The following is a 23169-nucleotide window of genomic DNA, read 5'->3' as shown; positions in this document are numbered from 1 at the left end:
CAGGATGAGAACCCAGTCTTTTCAGTCTCATTCAGAGCTTTTTTTACTACATGATACTGCCTTCAAGAAAATTGTGGAATGTAAGAACCAAGAAACCATAGGACAGCAAAAACAGCTTCAATTTTCTTTCATGTAAATATTGAATACTGGATTCAGCATTTGTATTTAAGGGACCTTTTAGATAAAGGTTCACCTGGAGACAGAGGGATGGACCAGTTGACCTTCTTTCAGCTTCCAGACCTTTGTATATCAGATATTAACCGAAGTGGTACTCTGACATAACAAAGATTTATAATATAAACAAATGGCCAGAAATGGATGGAAAACATAATGTAGGTATTCACTAAATTGAACTATTAAGTCAACATAGTTTACTTGGTAAGTTAGAAAAACAGAAGATTCAGACTTATGATACTGGTATATTATACTTATCAAGCTAAACATCTGTGGCAACAATATGAAAACCAAAATGTAGTATTCAGTCCAAGAATTCAAATCAAAAGGTGGCTGAAACTCATGTTCACATATATTAAATTACTCTTCTGTAAGATGTTTAACATTCTTAAGCTAAGGATACAGCCATTGTAATATCGTAATTTATACTAACTCTACAACACCTTATTTGTATTTTTGTTTTCTGATTAACATTTTTTAACATTTTAAAAGTGATCTATAAATATAAAATCCAATAAATCACTGTATGAATTTACGATTCATCATTTCAGATTGTAAACTGTACAAAATACGTACTCTTAAGGGACCCTTTACTTGGTCATCTTGCACCAATTGTGTAGTATTATCCTGTTTCAGGAGTACCTAAAAAACATTTTTGCACAATAGTTTGCATGTTACTTTTAAAACAGTACATTTATGGTAATACTGTAACAAAAATGTCTTTATACTTTCTTAGCATCCTGTGGTTACCTCTGGTATAATACTTATTCCACTGTATTTATGTTTATTGTCTCTCTCATTAACTGTGAGCTCCCTGAGGGCTAGAGTCCTCCTTCTCGCTATATCCCCAGCAGTTAGCAAGTGTCAATACATATTACAGGCACTTAATAAATGTTTGCTGAATTAACTACAGAAGGTTTATAATCTGTAGTGATTATTGTAAAACCTTAAAATTGCCTTCATTGCTTTTTATCAACTAGTCATAAAGGTTCTGTCACCAATTATATTTAAAAAAAAACAGCATCAAATTTTATTGCCTACATGCAAGGTAAACAAATTAAAACCTCTGGTCCTTCTGGTCTTCTGGTCCTTTATAAAGTAAACCTAAATAATAATCTGATATGCAATTCAGTTACAAATAAGTGCTCCCTTCTACTACAGATCCTCCCACATATATAAGGTAACCTGCTCTATTAAGAGACAGGGAGATGGAAAGGGAGCATGTACCCAAATAAGGGGAAACTTCAAATTCTAGGTCATTTATGTATAAGACCTCCCCAGACAATCACTGTACTGATTTTAAATTAAATAAATTAATCTACAAAGAGCCACAATACTAACAAAAAGTTAAAATTCTCAAAGAATTCCAAGTAAATATTTAGTAAGGAAATCCTGTATAGCTGACATAGTAAAAAGGCTATATGAAACAAGGAAGAAATGAATGTCAAATGATATCCTAAGAATACTCGAAGAAAAGTTTCACCAGCAGATGGAAATTTAAACAGAAAGTTTATAATAGTCATAGATAAATCGATTTGTCTACCACACAAATCACACTCCTCTAGTTTAATGGTTCTCAAACTTCAACATGCATCAGAAACACTTGAAGGGCTTGTTATAACACAATCATAGGACCCCAACATCAGCGTTTCTGACTCAGTTTATCTGGGGTGGGGGCCTGAGAATTTGCATTTTAAACCAGTTCTCAGGTGAGACTAATGCTGCTGGTCCTGGGTCCACTGTTCACTTATTCATTCAACACATTCTGAGCTCCCCCTGTTTATAAGGCACTGCTCTAGGTACTGCAAACAGAACAAGGCAAACATTTCCTCCTTCCAGGGTGCTTAATTTTTGTAGGAAAGGATCACATATGTAAGTGAAAAGCAAATTGCAAATCTGAAAGTACAGAATGATCCAATGGTAATAATAACCTAGCACTGTTACTGAAAGGCACAGCACAAAATTTGGTAGAACACATCAAGGTTCTTTGGAGTAATATCACAGAGGACCTCCATGAACTTTATTATACAGTTCTACAATGTTAAAAAGCTTATAATAAGCATGGATTACCTTTGTAGTCTAAGTAACTAAGATTATTAAAAGCATTTATGTAGAAAAATTACTAGGAGGAAACACAAAATGATAATAGTAGTATTTCTGAGGTCAACTATGGCTTTTAATCCTTCAGTACTTTTCTGTACTTCCAAATATTGTACAGCAATCAATAACTTTTTTTCTGGTCACAAAAGCACCTTAAAATTATCTTAAGATAATTCTTAAGTCATTTTTATTGCTGTCTTGAAATGATAATTCCCACTGTTTTGTTTTTAGTAATCTATTGCTTTTTCTAATCACTTGAAATCATCGCTACCTGAATAATATGAAAGGAGAGAAAACAGATTATAGCCTAAGTAAGCATGCTACCACAAACAGGAAAGATCCAAATGATGGGAAGTATCATGAGTATGGTATTTCATGGAAGCACTTGGAATAATCTCTCATCTTGAGTTCTTTATTTCCCAATTCTTAATGTGCTTTTCCTATAGTTTTGTATATAACAGTACTTTCACACAGTAATGATTCACAATGTGAAGTAATAGTCCAATAAATAAAATGTTGATTTGCAGTCTCCTAACTGCATCCCTAATTCTCTTCAATCGAGTTAATAAAGCTGTTGCATTAAAAAAAAAATTACCTTAACTTTTACCAGCCTTTTCACAGTCTTAATTTTTGCCTCACAGAAGGCACCTCGGTACTTGGCACTGACATCAGTTCCCACTGTCAGGTAGGCAGGCTCATCCGCCGCCTGATGAAAGGAACATACAATATGAATGTCACTACTATTTTCCCCTACTCCAATCTCAAGTCTCATCAAAAGGTTCTGTATTTCAAGTAATAAGAACATTAACATTATTTGCTTATTAATATCATTGATAATTTGAAAAATACCCCTAAAGCAAACACTTTATTAGCAATCCTTTACTTTATAAACTATATCCTGAAAACATAAAACAATTTAAATTGTAACTAGAAAGTATCAGTAGGAAATATAATGTTTTTTCATTCAGGTACAAAATGATTCAACAATTTTATAACATATTTAAGAAATGAAAACATTTAAAAATCCAGAAAAGGTATACTTATTTTAAGTGTCTCATAAAACTTTAAGTTAGTCAGTTATGGCCTCCTGAAATTTTGTTTTCAAATTAAAAGAAATATTGCTATTAAAATTAACACTAACAAATACATAATTAAATGTTTATTAATATAGCTACATAAAGGCAACTGTTTTTGGATACACAATAACTGTACAGATAATAAATGAAGCCAACCCTTTTGATAAGGGGAGCATTATTTAGAAAAATCATTGGCTAAATGCTGCATTTTAAAGCTTTAAATCTAAATTAACTGATGAATGCAGAGATGTGAACTGAGGGTAGCCGTGCCTAGTTTATCAACACTAATCTTCTTGATATATTTTTTTTAAAAAGTTTCACAAAGAAATATCTACTTTTAGCAAATGGCCATGATCAGAATGATACATGGAAAGATGTGAGAAATTTCACTCCACCATTCATTTTAATCTTGACAGTAAAAGAATGATTGCTATCTCAATCTGTCACTTTACGAATATTTTCCAAAAGTTAAGTGTATTCATACAAGCTCAACTCAACAAAGCTAAGTGCAAAGGTGACAGTGCACACCTTAGAGAAATACTTTCAAGTAGAAAATGATTTTTCATTAAGTTTTCCCAACTAACATTAAAGAAGGTACACTGTCACTTCAAGGAGATAGGAAAGCAAGAGGAAGTTTCGGAAAATCCTGTATTTCAGAGCTTAATACACTGAAACAGTAAACGAGTAAGGAATCAAGTTTAAAGTTAGTGCATTTACGAATAACGCAAATTGAAGAGAAATACTTTTTGCAAATAAATATCTGACCTGAAACATTCAATGCCACAGAACTGCAGGATGTTATACCTTCCTTTCCCTTTAAACATCACATACGATGTTTGCAATATTAGTTGTCTTCAGGAGAATTTTTTTTAGGTTGGATATACATTTAAAATATTTACTGTAAGGACTGAACTAAAATTATTATTAGTTATAATAATAATATATAATAATACTTAGTTTTAGTTCACCTTCAAATATTTTACCCACAAAATTTCACTTTATCCCCAGAAGAAATGGTATCTCCCTTACACAATCCACACATTCCTTCCTTAGAAAATCGCATTGGCACTGGGGAAGAAAAAAAAAAAAAATCAAAAAATCCCCCAAAGAACCAAAGCAGGACAAAAGCTGTACTTCTGCAAAGGTCGCTGCCAACACAGGAAGTGTTTAAAAATACTAGCCCAATGGACAACAATGGAAAGGCTGCAGCAGCCTTTCCAAAGTGCTAACTGCTTCGGAGAGGGGCCCAACTGACCGCATTTAGACACAATGATCATCGCTCACCCATTCAACACGTCCTCATTTTCAGAAAGCGCTGCTTAGCAGACGAATCAATTTTGAGTAGCAAAAAAAATGACATTCCATAGCACTGGCCTCACGACAGTCAGTGTCCAGGGCACGAGGTTCCGAGCAGCGTCGACTCTACTTACCTTCATTTTCACTGGTGATCTGTGGGGTTCCAGCTCAACGAGCTATCTTCTCAGTCGCTGGAACCAAGGGGAGGGGAAAGACAGGCACAGAATCAGTCAACGAGGGGAGCGACCCGGGAAAAGAAAGTAAACAAACGCCAGCGGGGAGGGGCAGAACCCTCACCAGGGAAGGGATAAGATCCCCTCCGAGGGCAGCCAGGACGCAGGAGCCGAGGGGGTGGCAAGAACCCCACGGGCGCCAAAGGGCAGTGGGTTCCGCCGCGGAGTTCGCCAACGGCCCACCGCGCCCCCGCCTCGCTCGCCACTTTGACCCGGAATGCTCAACTCACAGCTCCAGGACGGGTCGCTCTGGAGAAGAGCAGGGCGCCGTTTGGGCTTCCCCGGGCCCCCCACGGGCGCGGTCGCCGAGCCTTGGCTCAGCCGCCCCCCGGATACCCCGACTTCGGCCCGCGCCCCGCCTCCGCCGATCGGCCCCCTCCGCCCGCCCCGGGCCCGCGGTGGCGGCAGCGGAGTGTCACGGCGCCATTGCTCTCCTTCCTCTGCTCTGCACCATATCAGAAAGGAGAAGCACTTCTTCACCCGAAGGGGCAGGGGCCGTGGCCTTCAGCCCCGAGGCGCGCGAGGGAGGGAAGACCCGCGAGGGGAAGAAGGCTGGGGGGGCGGAGAGAAGGAGGGGAGGTGGCCCGGACAGGGTGTGGGAGGGGAGGGGAGCCGCACAGCGGCAGCCACCGCCTCCTCCCCGCGCCCGCCTCAACTTTTTGTACAGCCCAGAGCGGTACCAGCCCCCAGTCCCTCGGGTCCAACCACGGACTCCACGGGGGAGGACATGCCGCGGAGTTGGGGGCCAGCTGCCCCAAGCAGCCCGCTCCTCGCCTCGCGGAAGCAAACTTAGCGGCGCGGCCAGCCCACAGCCATTTTCCCGGGGAACCCGGGGAAGCGGCCGAGGAGGCAGCTGCGGCGGCTGTTCCCGCAGTTGCTGCCGCTGCTCCACGACTTGCCCCTTCCCCTGCGCTCGCCGCCCCGCTTGCCAAGCATCCCCCCTCCCCACCTCCAAAGCTTCCAACTGCACCGGGACCCCGGGCAGCAGCACCAGCTGCTAGTGCCGCTTCGTCCATTCAGTATCCCCCGCTTCTCTTCTCCCCACCTACCAACTGCGGGTGAAGTGCGCGCTGTCAGCCCCCGAGTCCTCCGCCCCACTGACCCCCGTGGGCCCCAGTCCGGGCAGCACCAGTCCCGGCCGCGGCGGCAGTTCCTGCGCCCGGTTCCCCACTCGCCCGATTTACTGCCACAATCCACCAAATAACAAGCTGTTGAGCAGACTCGCTTCTACACGAACTCCTATTGGCTGCTCATGACGCCGAAGAGTTTCGGATTGGAGCTCGCTACCTGCCGTCCTCATTGGATGTAGCTCTGAAACTTCACGGATTGGTGCGAAAAACAGCAGGTAGGACATCTGCCACTTATGATTGGCTGCCTCCGAAGACTAACGTTACTGGAGAATCAGGTATTGAGTAAGCAAGTCCTGAAAAATGATTGGTAAAGACGACTCCGGATGTACTTAACTGAGCACTGATTGGTCAATTGAGGGGTCAGGAAGAGCAGTTCGGCACGAGGATTGGCGGTGGGGTGTCCCATGGAAACCGAACCCGGAGCTGTGGCCAGGACTTGCACGGGGGCGGGGCAGGGTCTTTCCAAAGCGCCTGCGCTGAACCAGTTTCTCGGCGCCATTTTGTCTGGGCAGCGGTGGCCGCAGGTCTACAGCATTTTATGTTTCTGGCGAGACGAGAGCGGAATGTTCATCCCGTGGATTCATGTAACTGCGGCAGCCATCCACCGTTCCCTCCAGGACAGCACCTAGTGAAGATCAGAAGAGTAGCGATCTGTCAGAAAGGTCAGTTGGAAGCGGTAGTTGTCCGGTGGACTGGGGGATGGCGCAGCTCTAGCGGCACCGGCACCGGAAGTGAGGGGGCCGCGCGTCAGCCATAGCAGAGTAAGTTCTCCCTGCGGCTGGGTGGGGAGCTGGGGGCGGGCTGAGAGGGGGCGAGGCTTCTTCTCTCGCGGCCCCAGAGAAAGAGGCGGAGGGGAGGTGCACGTCTCTTTTCTCCGGGCTGATCCTTTGGACTCCTCTCGGGAGTGTGAGAGATGTTCGGGATGCCGCTCGTCTCAGAGCAGTGCTTCTTCCCTTTGGAAGTGGATTTTGGCAGCTTGTCACGTTCTGCGACCAAGGCCACCGGCTGTGGGCTCCTCCTTAATTAAGACAGGGAGGGCAGGGTTCTGAGGCAAACCGGTCCTGCGTGGGGAGGGGTTTCCGCGTGCTGCTCACGCGTTTAAGCAGTGAGGAAACTGAAGGAAACGCTGGGCTTGGGGTGCTGAGGAATTCCCTAGCTAGCACAGACGCTGCCGCTCTGGCCTTAGACAAGTAGCTTTGCCACGCTGCACGAGGCTTAGGCTGCTTTTTGAAAGGAGCGAGCAGTGGTTTTGCAGGGACGGAAAACACCTTAGATAAAAATAAAAGGACCTCCCCGATAGGATTTTGTTCAGGGCAGCCATTCATCTCGTTCCATTAGCACGATCTTTTGTTCTGTTAAAGAAAAGAAAACCACATTTGCAGTGGTGGAAATAGAGTATTGATTGGCAAGTTGTTTTAAAGAGTGAAATAATTAAGAAAATGTAAAATATCGACGGTAATCCACGTTGACTAAACTTACTCGTTAAGAGGACATCTCAACTAAGGCTGCATCGATTTTTCATTCGTAACAGTGATTTTTTCAGAATTACTTGTTAAGAAAATGAAATGCATGTTAGTATTTCTGCTGAGTGACCTAGTCACACTGATATCAATAGCTGCTTAAAATTATCCTCATAATACTTGTGTTTTTAACCCTATTGCTGTATTGGTGGGGCTCCAGACTAGAAAATGATCGAGTGAGTTAATGATTTGTTGGGGTTTTTTTGGCAGTTGGTCTGAAGAAAAGAGGACAGTTAAGTGACAAACTTCCGGAAGTATTACTGAGGTGAGTTCTAATGTCTGTAAAAATCTTTAGAATTAGGAAGACCAGTAAGTAGAGCCATAAATAGCAACATGGAAGAATGGTCGTTGAAAAGTCTTTGTTTGGTCAAGGGTTCAAATGAGTCTGTAATTAGCTTCCTGATATGATACTTTAGAATGAAGTCTCAAAATTAGGACATACGAATTTGTTTACCCATTCATGCTGGTCCCATTTCTAGATTTTTAAGTACTTAATATTTTTATCAAGGAATAATGTGGACATTTTCATGATTTTTTCCTCAATATTTAAAAATTTGGCATGTAGAAAAGATATTTCAGTAAGAGTTTAGAAGTTAAGTGATTTTTTTTCTTAAGGAAATTATAGGACATGTAATACTACTTAACTTCCCGGGGCGGGGTGGGGGGGTGGTAATCACCACTATAATTCCACTACCCGACTTAAAACGGTTATTATCTGATCCAAATAATGTATGTCAGTGGGCATTTGGAAATTACCAAAAAGCCAAAAGAAGAAAACAAAATCTCTTGTATCACCACCACCAAATGTGATTGCAGTTTGTACTGTACCTATATGTTATTCAGAGGGGTTTCTCTTTTCGCTGGTTTTGTTTTACAAAATAGAGATCATTCTAGTCATGCTCATTTTGTCACTCGGGTTTTTTTCCTTTTTGGAAAATATTGGGAACATGCTGCACGTTTTTCATGGCTGCATAGTGTCCTGTAGGATAGATGTACTGTATTTTATGTAACCAGATCTCTTAATTTTTATAATGGCAGTAATATGTCTGAATATCCTTGTGCATGTTTTACAAAAGATTTTCTCTGAGAACTGACATCTATGCCTAAAATTTCTAGGCATCTTGATATTCCCTCACATGCCTGATTTTTTCTCTAGAATAAATTTCTAGAAGTGGAAATACAAGGCCAAAGAGATTATACCATGGTTCATCAGAAAGCTTTTGCTCTTACTTTTTTTGTTATCCTTTTTCCTTTTATTACCCTCCTCCCCCCGCCCAGCCCCATTTTAAAAATTTAATTTAGCTTTATTTTTGAGCTTTTTCTCCTGGGTCTCTATTTATTCAGGTAAAATTATCAGTCAGGTCACACATATAGTAAAATAAACTTGAGAATTTTTTTGGACCTTAAGAGTAATTTCTTAAAATTAATTTATTTTTTGCTCTAGAATAGTTACGCGTTTGTACAGTGAAACATTTTGCTATGCAGAAGTGACACTTAGCGGATACTAAAAATAAATTGTTTTTTATGGTAGAGTTAGTTGAGCTTAACTATTGTTTCCTTGTAGCCTGGCTTAAAGTTTTCCATCTTTATGTGCGTTCTCAAGGTGCTTTTGTACTCTCATAGGACCCTTTACATGGCTCTCTCATCATATTTACTTTGCATTTGTTTGGCTCTTCCCCAGTTTGAGACTTTACTCCCAGAGCGTAGCAATTGCTGTTTTAATCACTCTTATGTTTCCTTACCTGATACATGGTATGTGCTCTGTCACTGTTTCTTATGAATCTTTATGTACTTTTATATACAAAATATGTGAAATAAGCTAACTTATGTTTTCTTTAACAGTTCTTTTCTGAAAATTCATGATATTCCACAAATGCTGTCTTAACTTTGAAATTTTTTTTAATGTTCCAAATACTTTATTTAATACTGAGTTGATTTCTTTCTTTTATTTTTTTTGAAGGGAGCAATTTTTTTTTTTTTTGGCTGCATTGGGTCTTCGTTGCTGCACGCAGGCGTTCTCTAGTTGCGGCGGGCAGGGGCTGCTCTTCGTAGCAGTGCGCGGGCTTCTCATTGCGGTGGCCTCTCTTGTTGCGGAGCATGGGCTCTAGGCTCAAGGGCTTCAGTAGTTGTAGCACGAGGGCTCCAGAGCACAGGCTCAGTAGTTGTGGAACACGGGCTCAGTTACTCCACAGCATGTGGGATCCTCCCAGACCAGGGATTGAACCCATGTCCCCTGCCTTGGCAGGCAGACTCTTCAACAACTGCTCCACCAGGGAGGTCCCAGTACTGACTTGATTTCTAATTGCTAATATAATGTAGGTTTAGAGAACTCATTGGCTTTTTTCCTCAATTCTTTTTTTTTTTTTTTTTAATTTTATGATACCTTAGTGGAAGGCAACTATAGATGAATATTAATTGAACACTCAAATCATCTCTTAGGAATAAATGAATGAAAATTAATTTTGATTAAATTGACTTTTGTAACCTATTTTAACGAGCCCAAACTAGTAGAATAATGTTTCTACAAAATCAAAATGGTCAAATTTTTAATAATGTTTTTATGAAAAAAAGCTATTTTGAAAGCAGAATGTTTTATTTATTTGGTCAAGGATTCAAATGAGGGCATGAAATTAGCTTCCCGTCATGGTATCTTATACTGAAATCTCAAAATTAGAACATCCCTATGAATTTTTTTTTACCCATTCATATGGTTCCCATTTCTGGATTTTTAATCACAGAACACTGAACATTTTCATGATTTTTTTTTTCTTTAACCCATGGTAAAATACTTGACATATAAATATCTCATCAGGAAAAGTGTTTAGAAGTGAAGCAAAATAGTCTGTTCTGAGTGTGTGGGCTATATAACATACTCAAAACTTTAAAAAGTCTTTGTCTTCTAGAGGAAGCCTCACTTTGTGGAATAATGAAGGAAAGTGTTCCAGTTTTTAAATGGCTTGGATCTGCTCTCTGTTGAAATTGTATTTCTGGTATGCAATTTTACTTAACTATTCTTTAGTAATCGAGATTGGCCATGTTGCCATTACATGTATATCTCTTTTTAAAAATGATAGAATTTGTTCCACTGTACAGTTATTTCTGTAAATGTCTGTGTATGTTGAAAAGCAGAACAGATTGTTGTGTTGAATGTAGCTGCTTTCCTAATGGTTTTCTTATTTTTTGGAAAGTTACTAAATTTGCTTATTTGCAACCAAAGCAACCTTTGTAATCTCTGTATGGTCTTTTGCCCTACTAGATGTCACTGCTTATTTTATGGCCACATGGAGTCATAGATAACTGGTTTTCCTTCATATATAATGCAAACAAGAGCATAATTTTAGTATTTGGTAGATTACCTAGTGGCGTTCCTACTAGGATCTGTCCTCAGAAGCTTACTGTCAATAAAAAGAAAACCATAATTAAACATGTGGGTGTTAATATAGTTATTTCAAAAGATTCCATCAATTTAGATTGGTTTAACTTTTTAAAGATTTAAATCACGGCACATGAGAAAAATAGATTTGTCAAAGTTCAGTGCACAATTGGATCTAATTGTTTTTAAAAACAAATTGTTTTATAATACAGAACAAAAAAGTTTATTTAGCCATCATTGAAGGCTTTTCAAGGTTAATGATATGTAATATGTAAAATTAGAAGAAGGGAAGTCATTCTAAGTGGATGTAGGTTGTGAGCAAGGATGCAGTTATTTGGGTTGGCCAAAAAGTTTTTTTGGTTAGTGAATGAATACATTATTCAATAAAATTCTTGGCGAAAATGAAAAATGTATCTTTTTTTGTTACTTAAAACTGAAGGAACTTCTTGGCCAACCCAATGTATAAGAAAAGCTATGTTTGGGACAGTAAGTAAACCAGTTTGGAGAGGATGACTGATTAAAGATTATATTGGGAAAGTGGTGTGAAGCCAGCTTGTCAAGGTTTCTAGAATTAGCTGCACATCAGAATTATGTAGAGTGCTGTCTTTTATAGGTTTGGGAACTTCCAGAGGGCCTTGAAAGCTGGGATATGAGCAGAAAATGAAGGTTATTTTTTGTTTTGTTTTCAAATTTTACAAATCAAAATGGAATTAAACAAACAAAAACTTACTTCTAATACCACCCTAACATTGGATTTTTTAAATTTTCTTTTTCCTTGTCTGTATGCATATTCTTTCTTTAGACTTAGAGAAATTTTTATTTTTCTTTGTTACTTAACGTTGTAATAGGCATTCAATGTGACTGCATGGTCTCCACAGTAATTTTTTTTTAATTAATTAATTTATTTTTGGCTGCATTCGGTCTTCATTGCTGTGCGCGGGCTCTCTAGTTGCAGCAAGCGGGGGCTACTCTGTGTTATGGTGCACGGGCTTCTCATTGCGGTGGCTTTTCTTGTTGCAGAGCACAGGCTCTAGGCACGTGGGCTTCAGTAGTTGTAGCTCGCGGGCTCTAGAGCACAGGCTCCGTAGTTGTGGCACACGGGCTTAGTTGTTCCGCGGCATGCGGGATCTTCCCAGCCCAGAGCTCGAACCCATGTCCCCTGCATTGGCAGGCGAATTAACCACTGCGCCACCAGGGAAGTCCTCCGCAGTAATTTTAATGTCTGAAAATATTCCATCAAACTGTGTTATCTCTGACTTTATTTTCCTGTTGCTTGACCATTTAGGTTTCTTTCTAGTTCTTAAATATTGTGCTGTAATTATCATCTATGTACATACAGTATTTTCTGGTTTTTTTGCACTGTTCTTTTAGGATTGATTTAAAAGGTCATTGTATGAACATTTTTATGACTCTTTGAAATGTTGCCATGTTGTTTTCCAAAAGAGTTATAATTTACACTACCTTCCCTGTGAGTTTAGTTACCAACATTGGGTAGCCTGTAATTATAATTTTTGCTAAGTTACTAGGTACAAAATATGTTGAGCTCTCTCTTTCTCTGTAATATTTTTGTTAAATTGTGAAATGGAACCTCTTTCCATAATTTCAGTTACTGATTCTTAGTAGTAGACAAGTTGTCTATTCAAGACTTCTGTCCATTTATATATTAGAGTTTTGATATTCCTTAATTTTTTTAGCATATTATATAATATTTAGTAGTGATTTGCTGCAGATATTTTTCCATAAAGACTTCCCTTTTGATTTTCATTATTTTTGTTGAGGGTTTTTGAATAGACAAAATGTATTCCTGGAAGATTACTTGGAAATAGTGTCCAGTATGACTGAAGAAGTGACACAGGAATTGGAGGTGGGGAGACAGTTAAGATACTCTTGCAGTGGTGTCAGCATGAGGTGAAACTAGAGTGAGTAGGGCCTGGAGGGAGGGTAAGGAAGGATAGGTGAGCAAGAGACTGTGAGAAAAAAAGAGTTGATAGCATTTGATTTCTAATTGATTATAGAAGTAAAGAAGAAAGAAAACTCAAGATTTTAAAAAATGGGAAATAGATTGTGCCATTAATCAATTTGGAAAGTCAGGAGAGGCTACTGGTTGGTAAGGAAAGTGATTTCAGTTGTAAATATGCTAGTTAGAGCTTGAAATGTCCAGTAAGCATCTGTTCTTTTGTGAAAATGCCTATAACGTCCCTAATTGGGTTAAGGCATATGCTGGACTGTATACTGTTTTCTGTATTCCAACTTTTGTGGCTGCACGGCGTGGCATGTGGGATCTTAGTTCCCCGACCAGGGATCGAACCCAGGCCCTTGGCAGTGAAAGTGTGGAGTACTAACCACTGGACTGCCAGGGAATTCCTTGTATTCTGACTTTTAATTCCATTCTTCCATTAGACTTTTTGGTGCTTTTATTAGGGCTTTCTTATTTCTGATTTTAACTTGAAAAGTTAAAGTGGATTATTAAGTAAAATAATTGCAGGAAAACCAGATGATTCCTGAACTAAGTTAAAGAAAGGTTAGTTTTTCTTTCTTTTTTTTCTTCCAGTTTTATTGAGATATTAACATATAGTAGTGTATAAGTTTGTGTACAGCATAGTGATTTGACTTACATCATGAAATAATGACCACAGTTTAGTGAATATCCAGGGAATTATTCAGGGATAGCAAAGAAGATACTTCAGCTTTAGAATGTGTAGGTGTGGCCAGGCTTTTTGTGGAGATGGGTGGTTTAGGGCAGATTTAATCTCTGCCTCATCTGTAAAATAGGGATAGTAATAGAACTGACCTGGTTAGGATTAGTATTAAATGAATTAATATATGTAAAGTGCTTAGAGTGAGTCCAGATATTATGTGGTGGTGTTAGCATGTATCGTGCTCTTTCATAATGTCTGTCATTCAAGAGAGTTTTAAAGAAATGTTATATTTATATACAGAAATAAAGCATCTAGACTCTTTGCCTCTCCCTGAGGGTCATATCGACCTCTCTCCAATCTTATTTCATACTTCTTCTCTTCGGGTATTATTTGCTGCAGTCACACTAAAGCTATCATGGCTCTACCGCACAAGGTCTGTATTTTCCCAGTTCTTTGTTTTTATTCATACTTTTCCCACCATCTGGATTGTTGCCCTATTGCCACATATTCAAAAGCTGCTTTTTAAGTGATGCTTTCCTTGATACCTCTGCAACTATAGGTAATCTGTCCGTATGAATTTCATATATTTCCTTTTATGTGATTTCTGCCACTTTCTGTATTGCATTTTAGCTTTTTGTCCACTAATATGTCCTTCACTAAGTTATAACATCTTACAGACAGAGAACTGTACCTTATTCACTTTTGTAGGTGTAGAACCTATCACAGGCCTTGGCACTTAGTACGCACTCATTTGTGGAGTGACAGTTTATAAAAGGTATGGCAAGCTAAAAGGTGACATTTAATGGACAAATGCATGCCAGTAAAAATGTGCTTTGTCAGTTTTTGTACAAGAGGAACGTCTTGCCTGATGAGTTGCTTAAAATGAGATCGCTTGAGCTTTAGGAATTGGGTCAGATTCCAGAATGTGTAGTGGGGGTAGATCACTCCGGGGACTATCCACAGGTCAGGAATTTTCATTAGAATGATTTCCTATTGTTTTATAGAAGCTAGTATGTCTAATTAACCACCAGAGGGATTGTTCTTCTGACAGCTGATTTTTCACAGATCTGCCCGCCCACTAATCTTCTCATCCTCAGTAGTCCAAATTTGTGAAAAGTTGGGCCAGTACTAAGGGTACATCTGCCAATAACAGAATCTACAAACCACCTGGCTCGATTGGTTATTGAACCCATAATCTCACTCTATACATACATTTTTCTTTTCACAATACTGTAATGTCTCTAGGCATGAAAATAGGAGTAGGCTGAAAATAGGAACTGGGTGAGACATTTCATGAGGACACTTACTTGATCTTTAGTTACTGTAAGATTGACGGGGTCTATGCCTCTAGATTTAGAGGAAATGGAAATGTTGGGAAATGGGGAGATAAGTTTAAAAATCAGGCTCATAGTAGGCATTTTTAGAGCTAAAGCAGCAATTATGTACTCTTAGCTCGAAAATTCTCAGAATTTTTACAATATTTCAATGGGATATTGGTTTGAGTAAGTATCCTACTGTAGAAACACTGGATTTGAAGACCAGGTGTTCTGTGTTCTGATCATAAGCCTGTTCTCATTGGTTGGGATACATTACTCTACATGAGTGTTTGCTTTTAAAGTATAAGGGACATGGGGCTAGGTATTTACAGCTCTTAATACATAACGGTTCTAATCCAGCACCATATTTTTCTAATAAGAATTCCTAAGCATATTTCTAATATTTATGTATCCCTGAAAGGTTAAATGATACTTAACCTCCGAAAATCAGAAGTATCAGACACTGACTTGATAATTTTAACACTTACAGAAGTTGCTGCTATTATCAAATTGACAGAAGCTTTAATGTCCTTAACCTACCTCACTGTTTTATATAACAAGTGTTCTAATTAATTTTTTTTTTTTTTTTTTTTTTTTTGTGGTACGCGGGCCTCTCACCACCGTGGCCTCTCCCGTCGCAGAGCTCAGGCTCCAGACGCACAGGCCCAGCGGCCATGGCCCACAGGCCCAGCCGCTCCGCAGCACGTGGGATCCTCCCGGACCGGGTCACGAACCCATGTCCCCTGCATCGGCAGGCGGACTCTCAACCACCGCCACCAAGGAAGCCCTGATTAATTTCTTTATAGTGAAGTTTCTATTCTGTGTATGTGTGTGTACTGCTCATACACACAACAAATGAAAGTACGGTGCCCTCCTGTAGTTTACTTTTTTAAAAAATCTGTTGTGACCCACAAATTGATTTTATGACTTACTGTGGGTCTGAACCTGCTTTTGAGTGGTAGGAAAATGGACTAGATAGCAGTGCTTTACATTTGTTTGGTAGTTTTTAACATTTAGTGGGCACTTTGATATACTGCTGTACCCTTAAGTGTGATAGATTAAAAGTGAAGATACAAACTAACTGTTACCTGAAAATGCTTCTAGTTGTTTCAACAACAGTAGAATTGGGGCTGGGGTTGGCAGCTGGAAGGAGTCATGGAGGAGGGATTTTTTTTTCCTTAGTATGTTTGCTAGTGTGTTATTGACTCTGCTAATCCTAACAGCCCATTTAAGGGTGTATATTTATATTTGTATTTATTTGTAGTTAGGATACTGTATTTATACTCAAATCCTTCAGCAAGCATAGACCAAAGATTTTCCCCAAGTAGGTTCTCTCAAACGAAACGAGAAATCTTTTTGTTTTGTTTTGTTTTGAATCTTTGTGTTTCTTAGTTTTTATATACAGTCACAAAACTCCTTTCAGTGTTTGTATAATTTTGGTGGCTTAGATCTTGGTCAGACAGGGTAGGGAGAGGGATTCTTATATGAAGTACCATAACAAAAAGAAAAGCCATCTTCCTGTTTCTTATTCCTCTATGTATCATGTGATACTGTCTTTTTAAGGCCTTTGAATTGCCAATGGAAGCTTGGTAACCAAGGCAAGTTTTTGCTGTTTTCTTCTCAGATTTGTAGTTCTGCATTTTATTACACAGTCACGAAGAACTTAGTCTGTTACCAGTAAATACTTAAGCCGCAAGACTTGCTTCTCTATCCTGCCAAGTACTTCCTGTTTTGTCAGATATCCATTTAGGGAAAAGAATGGATTTAGAGTAGACAAGCTTGAGTTTCATGTTTAAAGCATCTCTTCTGAAATTCTTTTTGGAAGCTGTCCAAATATCTAGATTGGGGGATGGGGGTGGCACGTCATGTCTTCACATGAAGTCATCTGTCAGAAAGTTTCATTTGGCTTCATATCATGAGAGCCAGGGTTGCCGACAAGGAAGAAAAACTTAGTTGTCAGAAATAATTACTAATGTATGACTTGCCAACATTGGTGGCTTGCCTTTTAGACTTTCCATGTCAAACGTGTTTCAGTTTGTGAATGAATCATTGTATTGCCTCTGAAGGAAGTGTTATCTGTGTTCACTTCTAGTAGACCTTTCCTCTAGAAATACGTAACAACTGCATTCAGCCACATTTACTCCATTTTCAGTAGGGACAGGTGAAAAAGGTCAAATGGTGATTAGAATAGAAATGGGCTACCTTGTGAATATTGAATATCTTTGGGGGAAAGTTTGCAGTAAAATGATGCTACTCTTTTGTTAGTAAAATAGTGAGTAAATACAACATTTATCTAAACAATGAATTATCTGTCACTTATTTTTATCCTATGAAATGAACTTCGAATTAGGTGTTAGTAGAACGTGTCAGTAGAAGATACTTTCAGTGTAAACCTGAATCCCTTCATATTACTGGTAAGGGAATCTTGTGTTAAGGTTCTTTTGCAGTGGCAGAACTCAGCCCTTAATATAAAATTTTCTTTGGCCATATTGACCTGGCCTGTCTTAAGTCAGAGCTATTTTTCTCTCTCTTGACCTGTCAGTAAAATATAAAAGATGCTTTTTAATCTCTGAATTCATATGCATTTTCTTCTTTATCAGCTCCCTGGCTCTTTGTCCACCCTCATGTTGGAAATGGTGAGAGAACTGATGCTGAATCATAAGGTATTAGAAACCATCTATTATAAAGTTTCTACCAGATACTTCTCTTTTTATCATCTAGTTATGTGCTCCTATTTCTGAGACATGTATTTCTTTAAAAATCCAATGGATAAAAAGTTTTCCCAAGTACCCATCATGCCCTACAAGCTTCATCCTCCATTTTGCTATGTATCAGAAATCTCTTTTCTTGAAACCCTTTAATAACCATTCTGTTGCCATATTCTCCTTTTAATAAGCTGTGTCCAAATCAGTGATTCTCGAATTTTAGTGTATTCATAAGCATTACATCAGGTGTTTGTTCAAAATACAGATTCCTGGGCCTCACTTCAGATCTGGTGAATTCAAATCCATGGAGAATTCTTATGCGGGTGGTCTCTGAACAAGATGGAGAAACAGTTATCTACTTATGTGCACGCCCATCTAAATTCTGTTCTTCATATTCTTATATGGATTAGTCTTTTTACTTTGTTTCAATTATTGACATCTCAGATTTTTTTCCTATTAATTATTGTCATCCTTAGTTTTTCATCCAGTTCACTGAATTAGAGAGCTTATGCACCAGATATCCAGGAAACTGTCCAAAATTCCTTATTTGTCAGGATTTATCTCCTCCCCTGCTCCCCCCTTCTCAGAGTACACATTCGTAGGTCAGTATATACATACAGGCTATGTATACATAATAATACATGAACATGTATTTTTTTTAATGGATATGAAATATAGTATTTTTTAAAATTTTACTATTTATTTCGGTTGCGCCAGGTCTTAGTTGCGGCCGGCAAACCCCTTAGTTGTGGCATGTGAACTCTTAGTTGCAGCATGCATGTGAGATCTAGTTCCCTGACCAGGGATCAAACCCACGTCCCCTGCATTGAAAGGCAGATTCTTAACCACTATGCCACCAGGGAAGTCCCCATGTATTTCTAATATACTTTTCTAGTGATTTTTAAATGTGTCTGTTTTTCCCACTGGGGAAAGAACTGCATATTATTTAACTTTTTTTTTTTTTTAATCTTTCCTGGCAGTATGATCCATTGTAGACATCTAAATTTTTGCATTGAATCTTTACTATCACTTGGTTGCTGCTCTTAAACCAGTCGGTCTACTAAAGGTAGGTTATCATCTTTATATGTCAAATTCTCCCATATTATATCAGTCTTGAAGCCTATTGGCTTTTCCTAAAAAAATTAAAAAATTTTAATAAATCCCATATGGATCATATAGTTCAACTTCTTATTTAAATGACTTTTTCGTAAAATTCCACTTCATGGTTCCACATAGTAAAAATCAAATCAAATTCCAAATCATACACTTCAAACACAGACTCAAGGTGTGTGAGGACCCTTGCTCTTCAACATCTTTATAATTACACCAGCATTTACTCTTTTAAAGAACTGTTATTTATTGGCTGGAAGGATATATATAATATGGTGATTACCTATTGCAGGGTTAGGATGGTTAAAGAAGGAACATTAGTTTTATTTGTAATGTGAATTATCTGAGTCTTTTGCCCATTTTTAAATATTGGGTTGTTGAATTTTGAGCGTTCTTTACACATTCTGGACAAATATCCTTTGTCAAATATGTGATTTGCAAATATTTTGTCTAGTTTCTTTTCATTCTCTTAAAGGAGAGCAGAAGCTTTTAATTTTGGTGAAATTCACTGTCAGTTTTTTTCATTTATGTATCATGCTTTTGGTGTAGTATCTGAGAGCTTTTTTAAACCAGGGTCACAAAGGTTTTCTGTTTTCATCCAGAAGTTTTAGACTTTGAGGTACATTTTGTCTTATCACTTTGAGTTAATTTTTGTATATGGTACAAGGTATGGTTTGGTGTTTGGTGTCCAGTTGTTCAAGCACCATTTGTGGAAAAACACTATCTTTGTGCATTGATTTGCCTTTTCACCTTTGTCAGTCAATTAACCATATATTTCTATTTCTAGACTATTCTTTTCCATTAATATTATATTAATTTATAGTAAGTCTTGAAATCAGATGGCATAGGCCTTGTAACTTTTTCTCTTTGAAATTGTTCTGGCTATTCTAATTTATTTTCCCAAATTTTAGAAATAGCTTGTTGATTTCTTTCCACAAACACACCCCTCTCCCCCCCAAAAAAAACCTCTTGCAAATTTGATTGGGTTTTACATTGAATCTATACATCAGTTTAAGGAGAACTGACAATACTGAGTCTTCTGATCAGTTTGTTTATTTAGTTCATTTTCTCACCAACATTTTATAATTTTCAGCACAAAATCTTGTACAAATTTAAATTTATATCTAAGTATTCCTGTTTTTGATGTCATTTTAAGTGGTACATAATCCTTATTTTATAGACGAGGGAATAAGTAACTTGCCCAAGGTGACACAATTATTAAGTGAAAAAGCCAGTATGAAACCTACGTTAGCTTATAAACCACTATCCTGGTTTTAATTACGATGCTGGTTTTCTTATTCTGAAATTGTGGTTACAATGGTGACAGAGAGGAAGCCCTAACTTTTTTTAACAAGAAAAATTCCATTATCATGATGGTATAAAAGAATTAATTCCTCCAAAGTTTATATATTTCCTGAGCTTAGGTTTTCCAGATCTGTTCAAATCATAAACCACGCTTGTCTTAATTTAGAAGCCTCTGATCAATACAGTAGTGAACCAGTGTTTTTAAATATATTGAATATCTCACCCTGTAGTTAACTAGTATGTTATTTTAGTTCTAAAAATACATACCTTTAGCATTTGATTACATACTGTGTGCTCACCAGTAGAGATACAAGATGATTTCTTGAACAACTCCCAAGGGAGGGTGGGGGAGGAGGAATACATTTATATTATTATAGTAAATTTTACTATAGTAAACACTGTAATAGATACACATGGTCAGTGGTGGAACAAAAGCTTCTACTTGGTTGGGGTTAAGAGTAGGCTGCACTCTTATTTCATATTTCGGAGTTCCTTTAAAAAAATAGTTTGAAAACTATTAAGTGGGAAACGTGTAAAGGGCTTTGAGAGGGAGAAATCTGTCAATCATTTCAGAAGGCTTGCTTTTGCAGGTGGTGGGAGTCCTTGAGAAAGACCAGTTAAGAGATAGCCTAGGCACGGTAAATACAATATCGATGTGGTAGAGTGCAGGAAAGTAAAAGGTTCAGCCTGGGTTTCATTTCCAGGGTGATGAACAGCATTAGAATTGTTTTACATTAAGACTTCATTTTTTTCATTTGTGGATTTCTTCTGATTTCTTAGTAGCATTTTGATGGATTTTTTAAATGAGAAATATTAATTTGTAATCTTAATTTGCTTTTCAAATCTTAATTTGAAGAGTATTTTAATGTTTAAATCAGTTAAACATATTGAGGACCTACAACTTTATTTTTCTCATTTATTTTTCAGGTTCCTTTGAGAATGATAGAAATGAAAGCAAAGGGATAGTCTTATCAGATAAGTGCTTTTTTATCTGAATGTATTCGGTTTTTTCCATAACGTGGCTTTAGTAGCACTTAGTTGTCTTTAATTTCATTCGAAACAATTTTGTTAGATTGTATTGTGACAGTTGTCATATCAGCGTACATTTTTTTTAAAAAGCATCAAAATTGGTGAATTTTTGTGTAGCCATTTTAATATTGAAGATGGAAGGAAAAAAAGCAACAGCATGTTATGCTTTATTATTTCAAGAAAGGTAAAAACACAACTGAAAGGCAAAAAAAGATTTGTGCAGTGTATGGAAAAGGTGCTGTGACTGAATATGTCAAAAGTGGTTTGCAACGTTTTGTGGTAGAGAGTTCTGGCTGGACGATGCTCCATGGTCGGGGAGACCAGTTCAAGTTGATAGCAATTAAATTGAGACGTAAATTTTAGGACGATGCTCCATGGTCGGGGAGACCAGTTCAAGTTGATAGCAATCAAATTGAGACGTAAATTTTAGTTCAAGTTGATAGCAATCAAATCGAGACGTAAATTTCAGAACAATCAATGTTATACCACGCAGGCCGACACATTCAAAATCTTCAAATCAGGCGTTGAAAATCATTTGCACCAGCTTGGTTATGTTAATCGCTTTGATGTTTGGGTTCCACGTAAGTTAAGCGAAAGAAACCTTCTTGACCATATTTCCGCACTGCGATTCTCTATTTACGTAATGAAAACATTCCGTTTTTAAAAACAAATTGTGATGGGCAGTGAAAATTGGATACTGTACAATAATGTGGAATAGAAGAGATGTTCCGGAAGAACCCGAACGAACTTTTTTGGCCAACCCAATATTATTTGTAATCTCTAAACCAAAACTTTATTCTTTAAAACGTTTGTAATTTTCTTTCCTAGGTACCAGTATCGAGGTTTACAGTAATAAGGTATTCAGTCTTTGCTGAAAATAAATTTGTAATCTTGTCAAAGTAAAATGTGCCAGGCATTTTTTTCCCCCAGAGGCTAATCTTGCTTCAGCGGTGCAGTTACGAAGTGCCCCTACAGTTGAACCAAGATTATTTATTAATCCTTTGTATAGTATGTATGAAAATCGATTGCTTTGCTTTTCTAATAGCTGAGAAGCTTAGTTTTAGATTTATCTGATATGTTTTTGAGGTGGCTTAGTTGCTCAGATTTAAGTTTCTTTAGAACCATTGTCTGTTCTTTTTTTTTTTTTTGTGGTACGTGGGTTGTGGTATGCGGGCCTCCGTCTGCTGTGGCCTCTCCCATCGCGGAGCACAGGCTCCGGACGCGCAGGCCCAGCGGCCATGGCTCACGGGCCCAGCCGCTCCGCGGCATGTGGGATCCTCCCAGACCGGGGCGCGAACCCGGTTCCCCTGCATCGGCAGGCGGACGCGCAACCACTGCGCCACCAGGGAAGCCCTGTCTGTTCTTTTAAAGAGGATTATTAGCTATTCCAATGTGAATTTAAGAACAGAGGTACTCAAAGTACAATGAAAATAGAAGATTCATGTGCCATTCATACTTTGGAAGTTGGAGAAGTATAGAATAGTCAGACTGGCTTAGGGATACTCAGCTTATTATCCATCCAGCTTAAGTTGTTTAGGTGTCTGCGCAAGGCCACTGGTGTCATTCTGAGTTAAATATATGAAGATGTAGCAGGTAATTTTACATAAAAGCAGCCATGGTAATGAGATACTGGTCTTGAGTTGTTTGTATAGTAGTTAAGTATTCTGGTATAATGATTTGCTGTTTAAACTATACAGATGCTCAAAGTCCGGCAACACCCTGCTGCTAAACTCAGTGACCTCAGGAAAGCATGACAGTTGAATGGAGTGATACTGGCATGAGGCCAATAAAGGTTGTGTGTATACCTGGCACTCTTGGCCTGAGTTCAGACTGTTTCTTCCAATACTCATTTTTCCACTCAGTATCAGTTCTGTTTCCACACGTATTCAAGAAATTCTTTAAGTGACCGGATAGGGACTTCGTGAATCCTTAAATCCACTCCTCAAAGTAAAAAAAATAAAATTCTAAAGGTTAACAGTGGCTGATGACCAACAATCATCTCACTTAAATACAAAACTGGGAAGTGGCATCAATTGCCTACGAAGTTGGTAGCTACTTTTTACACAATAGCCCAGCAGGATATGATCTTCAGGTTATAGATGAGTGAAGAAATGGAGTTTTGAATTAATCTGATTCCAAAGCATCTGTCTGCAGTATTTTAAC

The 23169-nt window shown here is 38.4% G+C and overlaps 1 protein-coding gene and 1 long non-coding RNA gene across 9 annotated transcripts in view; one reads left to right on the top strand and one right to left on the bottom strand.

Moving 5' to 3' along the window:
- ARID4A (AT-rich interaction domain 4A) overlaps positions 1-6105 on the bottom strand; it is a 61111-nt gene extending 55006 nt beyond the window's left edge. For 2 of the 4 annotated variants that reach the window (XR_003681976.2, XM_055088460.1), the window contains exons 1-4: positions 5929-6086; positions 4781-4837; positions 2870-2980; positions 751-816 (exon numbers count right to left, since the gene is read on the bottom strand). Coding sequence is in view for 3 of the 4 variants with exons in the window: in XM_055088460.1 (XP_054944435.1) it covers positions 751-816; positions 2870-2980; positions 4781-4786 (183 nt within the window). In the remaining variant the exon portion in view is untranslated. Of the gene's footprint in view, positions 1-750; positions 817-2869; positions 2981-4780; positions 4838-5109; positions 5150-5928 lie in introns of those variants that run through there. The other 2 variants (XM_007105228.3, XM_055088459.1) reach the window with 2 other exon arrangements.
- A 392-nt stretch (positions 6106-6497) lies between these two features.
- LOC102977602 (uncharacterized) lies at positions 6498-21363 on the top strand. Of its 5 annotated transcripts, none has more exons than XR_002890991.3 (6): positions 6498-6671; positions 7740-7794; positions 10433-10519; positions 17458-17520; positions 18543-18628; positions 20905-21363. It is a non-coding gene; the product is annotated as an uncharacterized lncRNA (long non-coding RNA). The 5 variants fall into 5 exon arrangements; XR_447593.4 differs by having other exon boundaries at positions 6498-6770; XR_003681979.2 differs by having other exon boundaries at positions 6498-6770; positions 10419-10519.
- Positions 21364-23169: the final 1806 nt, after the last annotated feature.

This window comes from Physeter macrocephalus, chromosome 11, assembly GCF_002837175.3.
Source record: "Physeter macrocephalus isolate SW-GA chromosome 11, ASM283717v5, whole genome shotgun sequence".
Taxonomy (NCBI): domain Eukaryota; kingdom Metazoa; phylum Chordata; class Mammalia; order Artiodactyla; family Physeteridae; genus Physeter; species Physeter macrocephalus.
The sequence above is the reverse complement of the archived record's forward strand: the minus strand, read 5'-3'. Positions and strand labels throughout refer to the sequence as shown.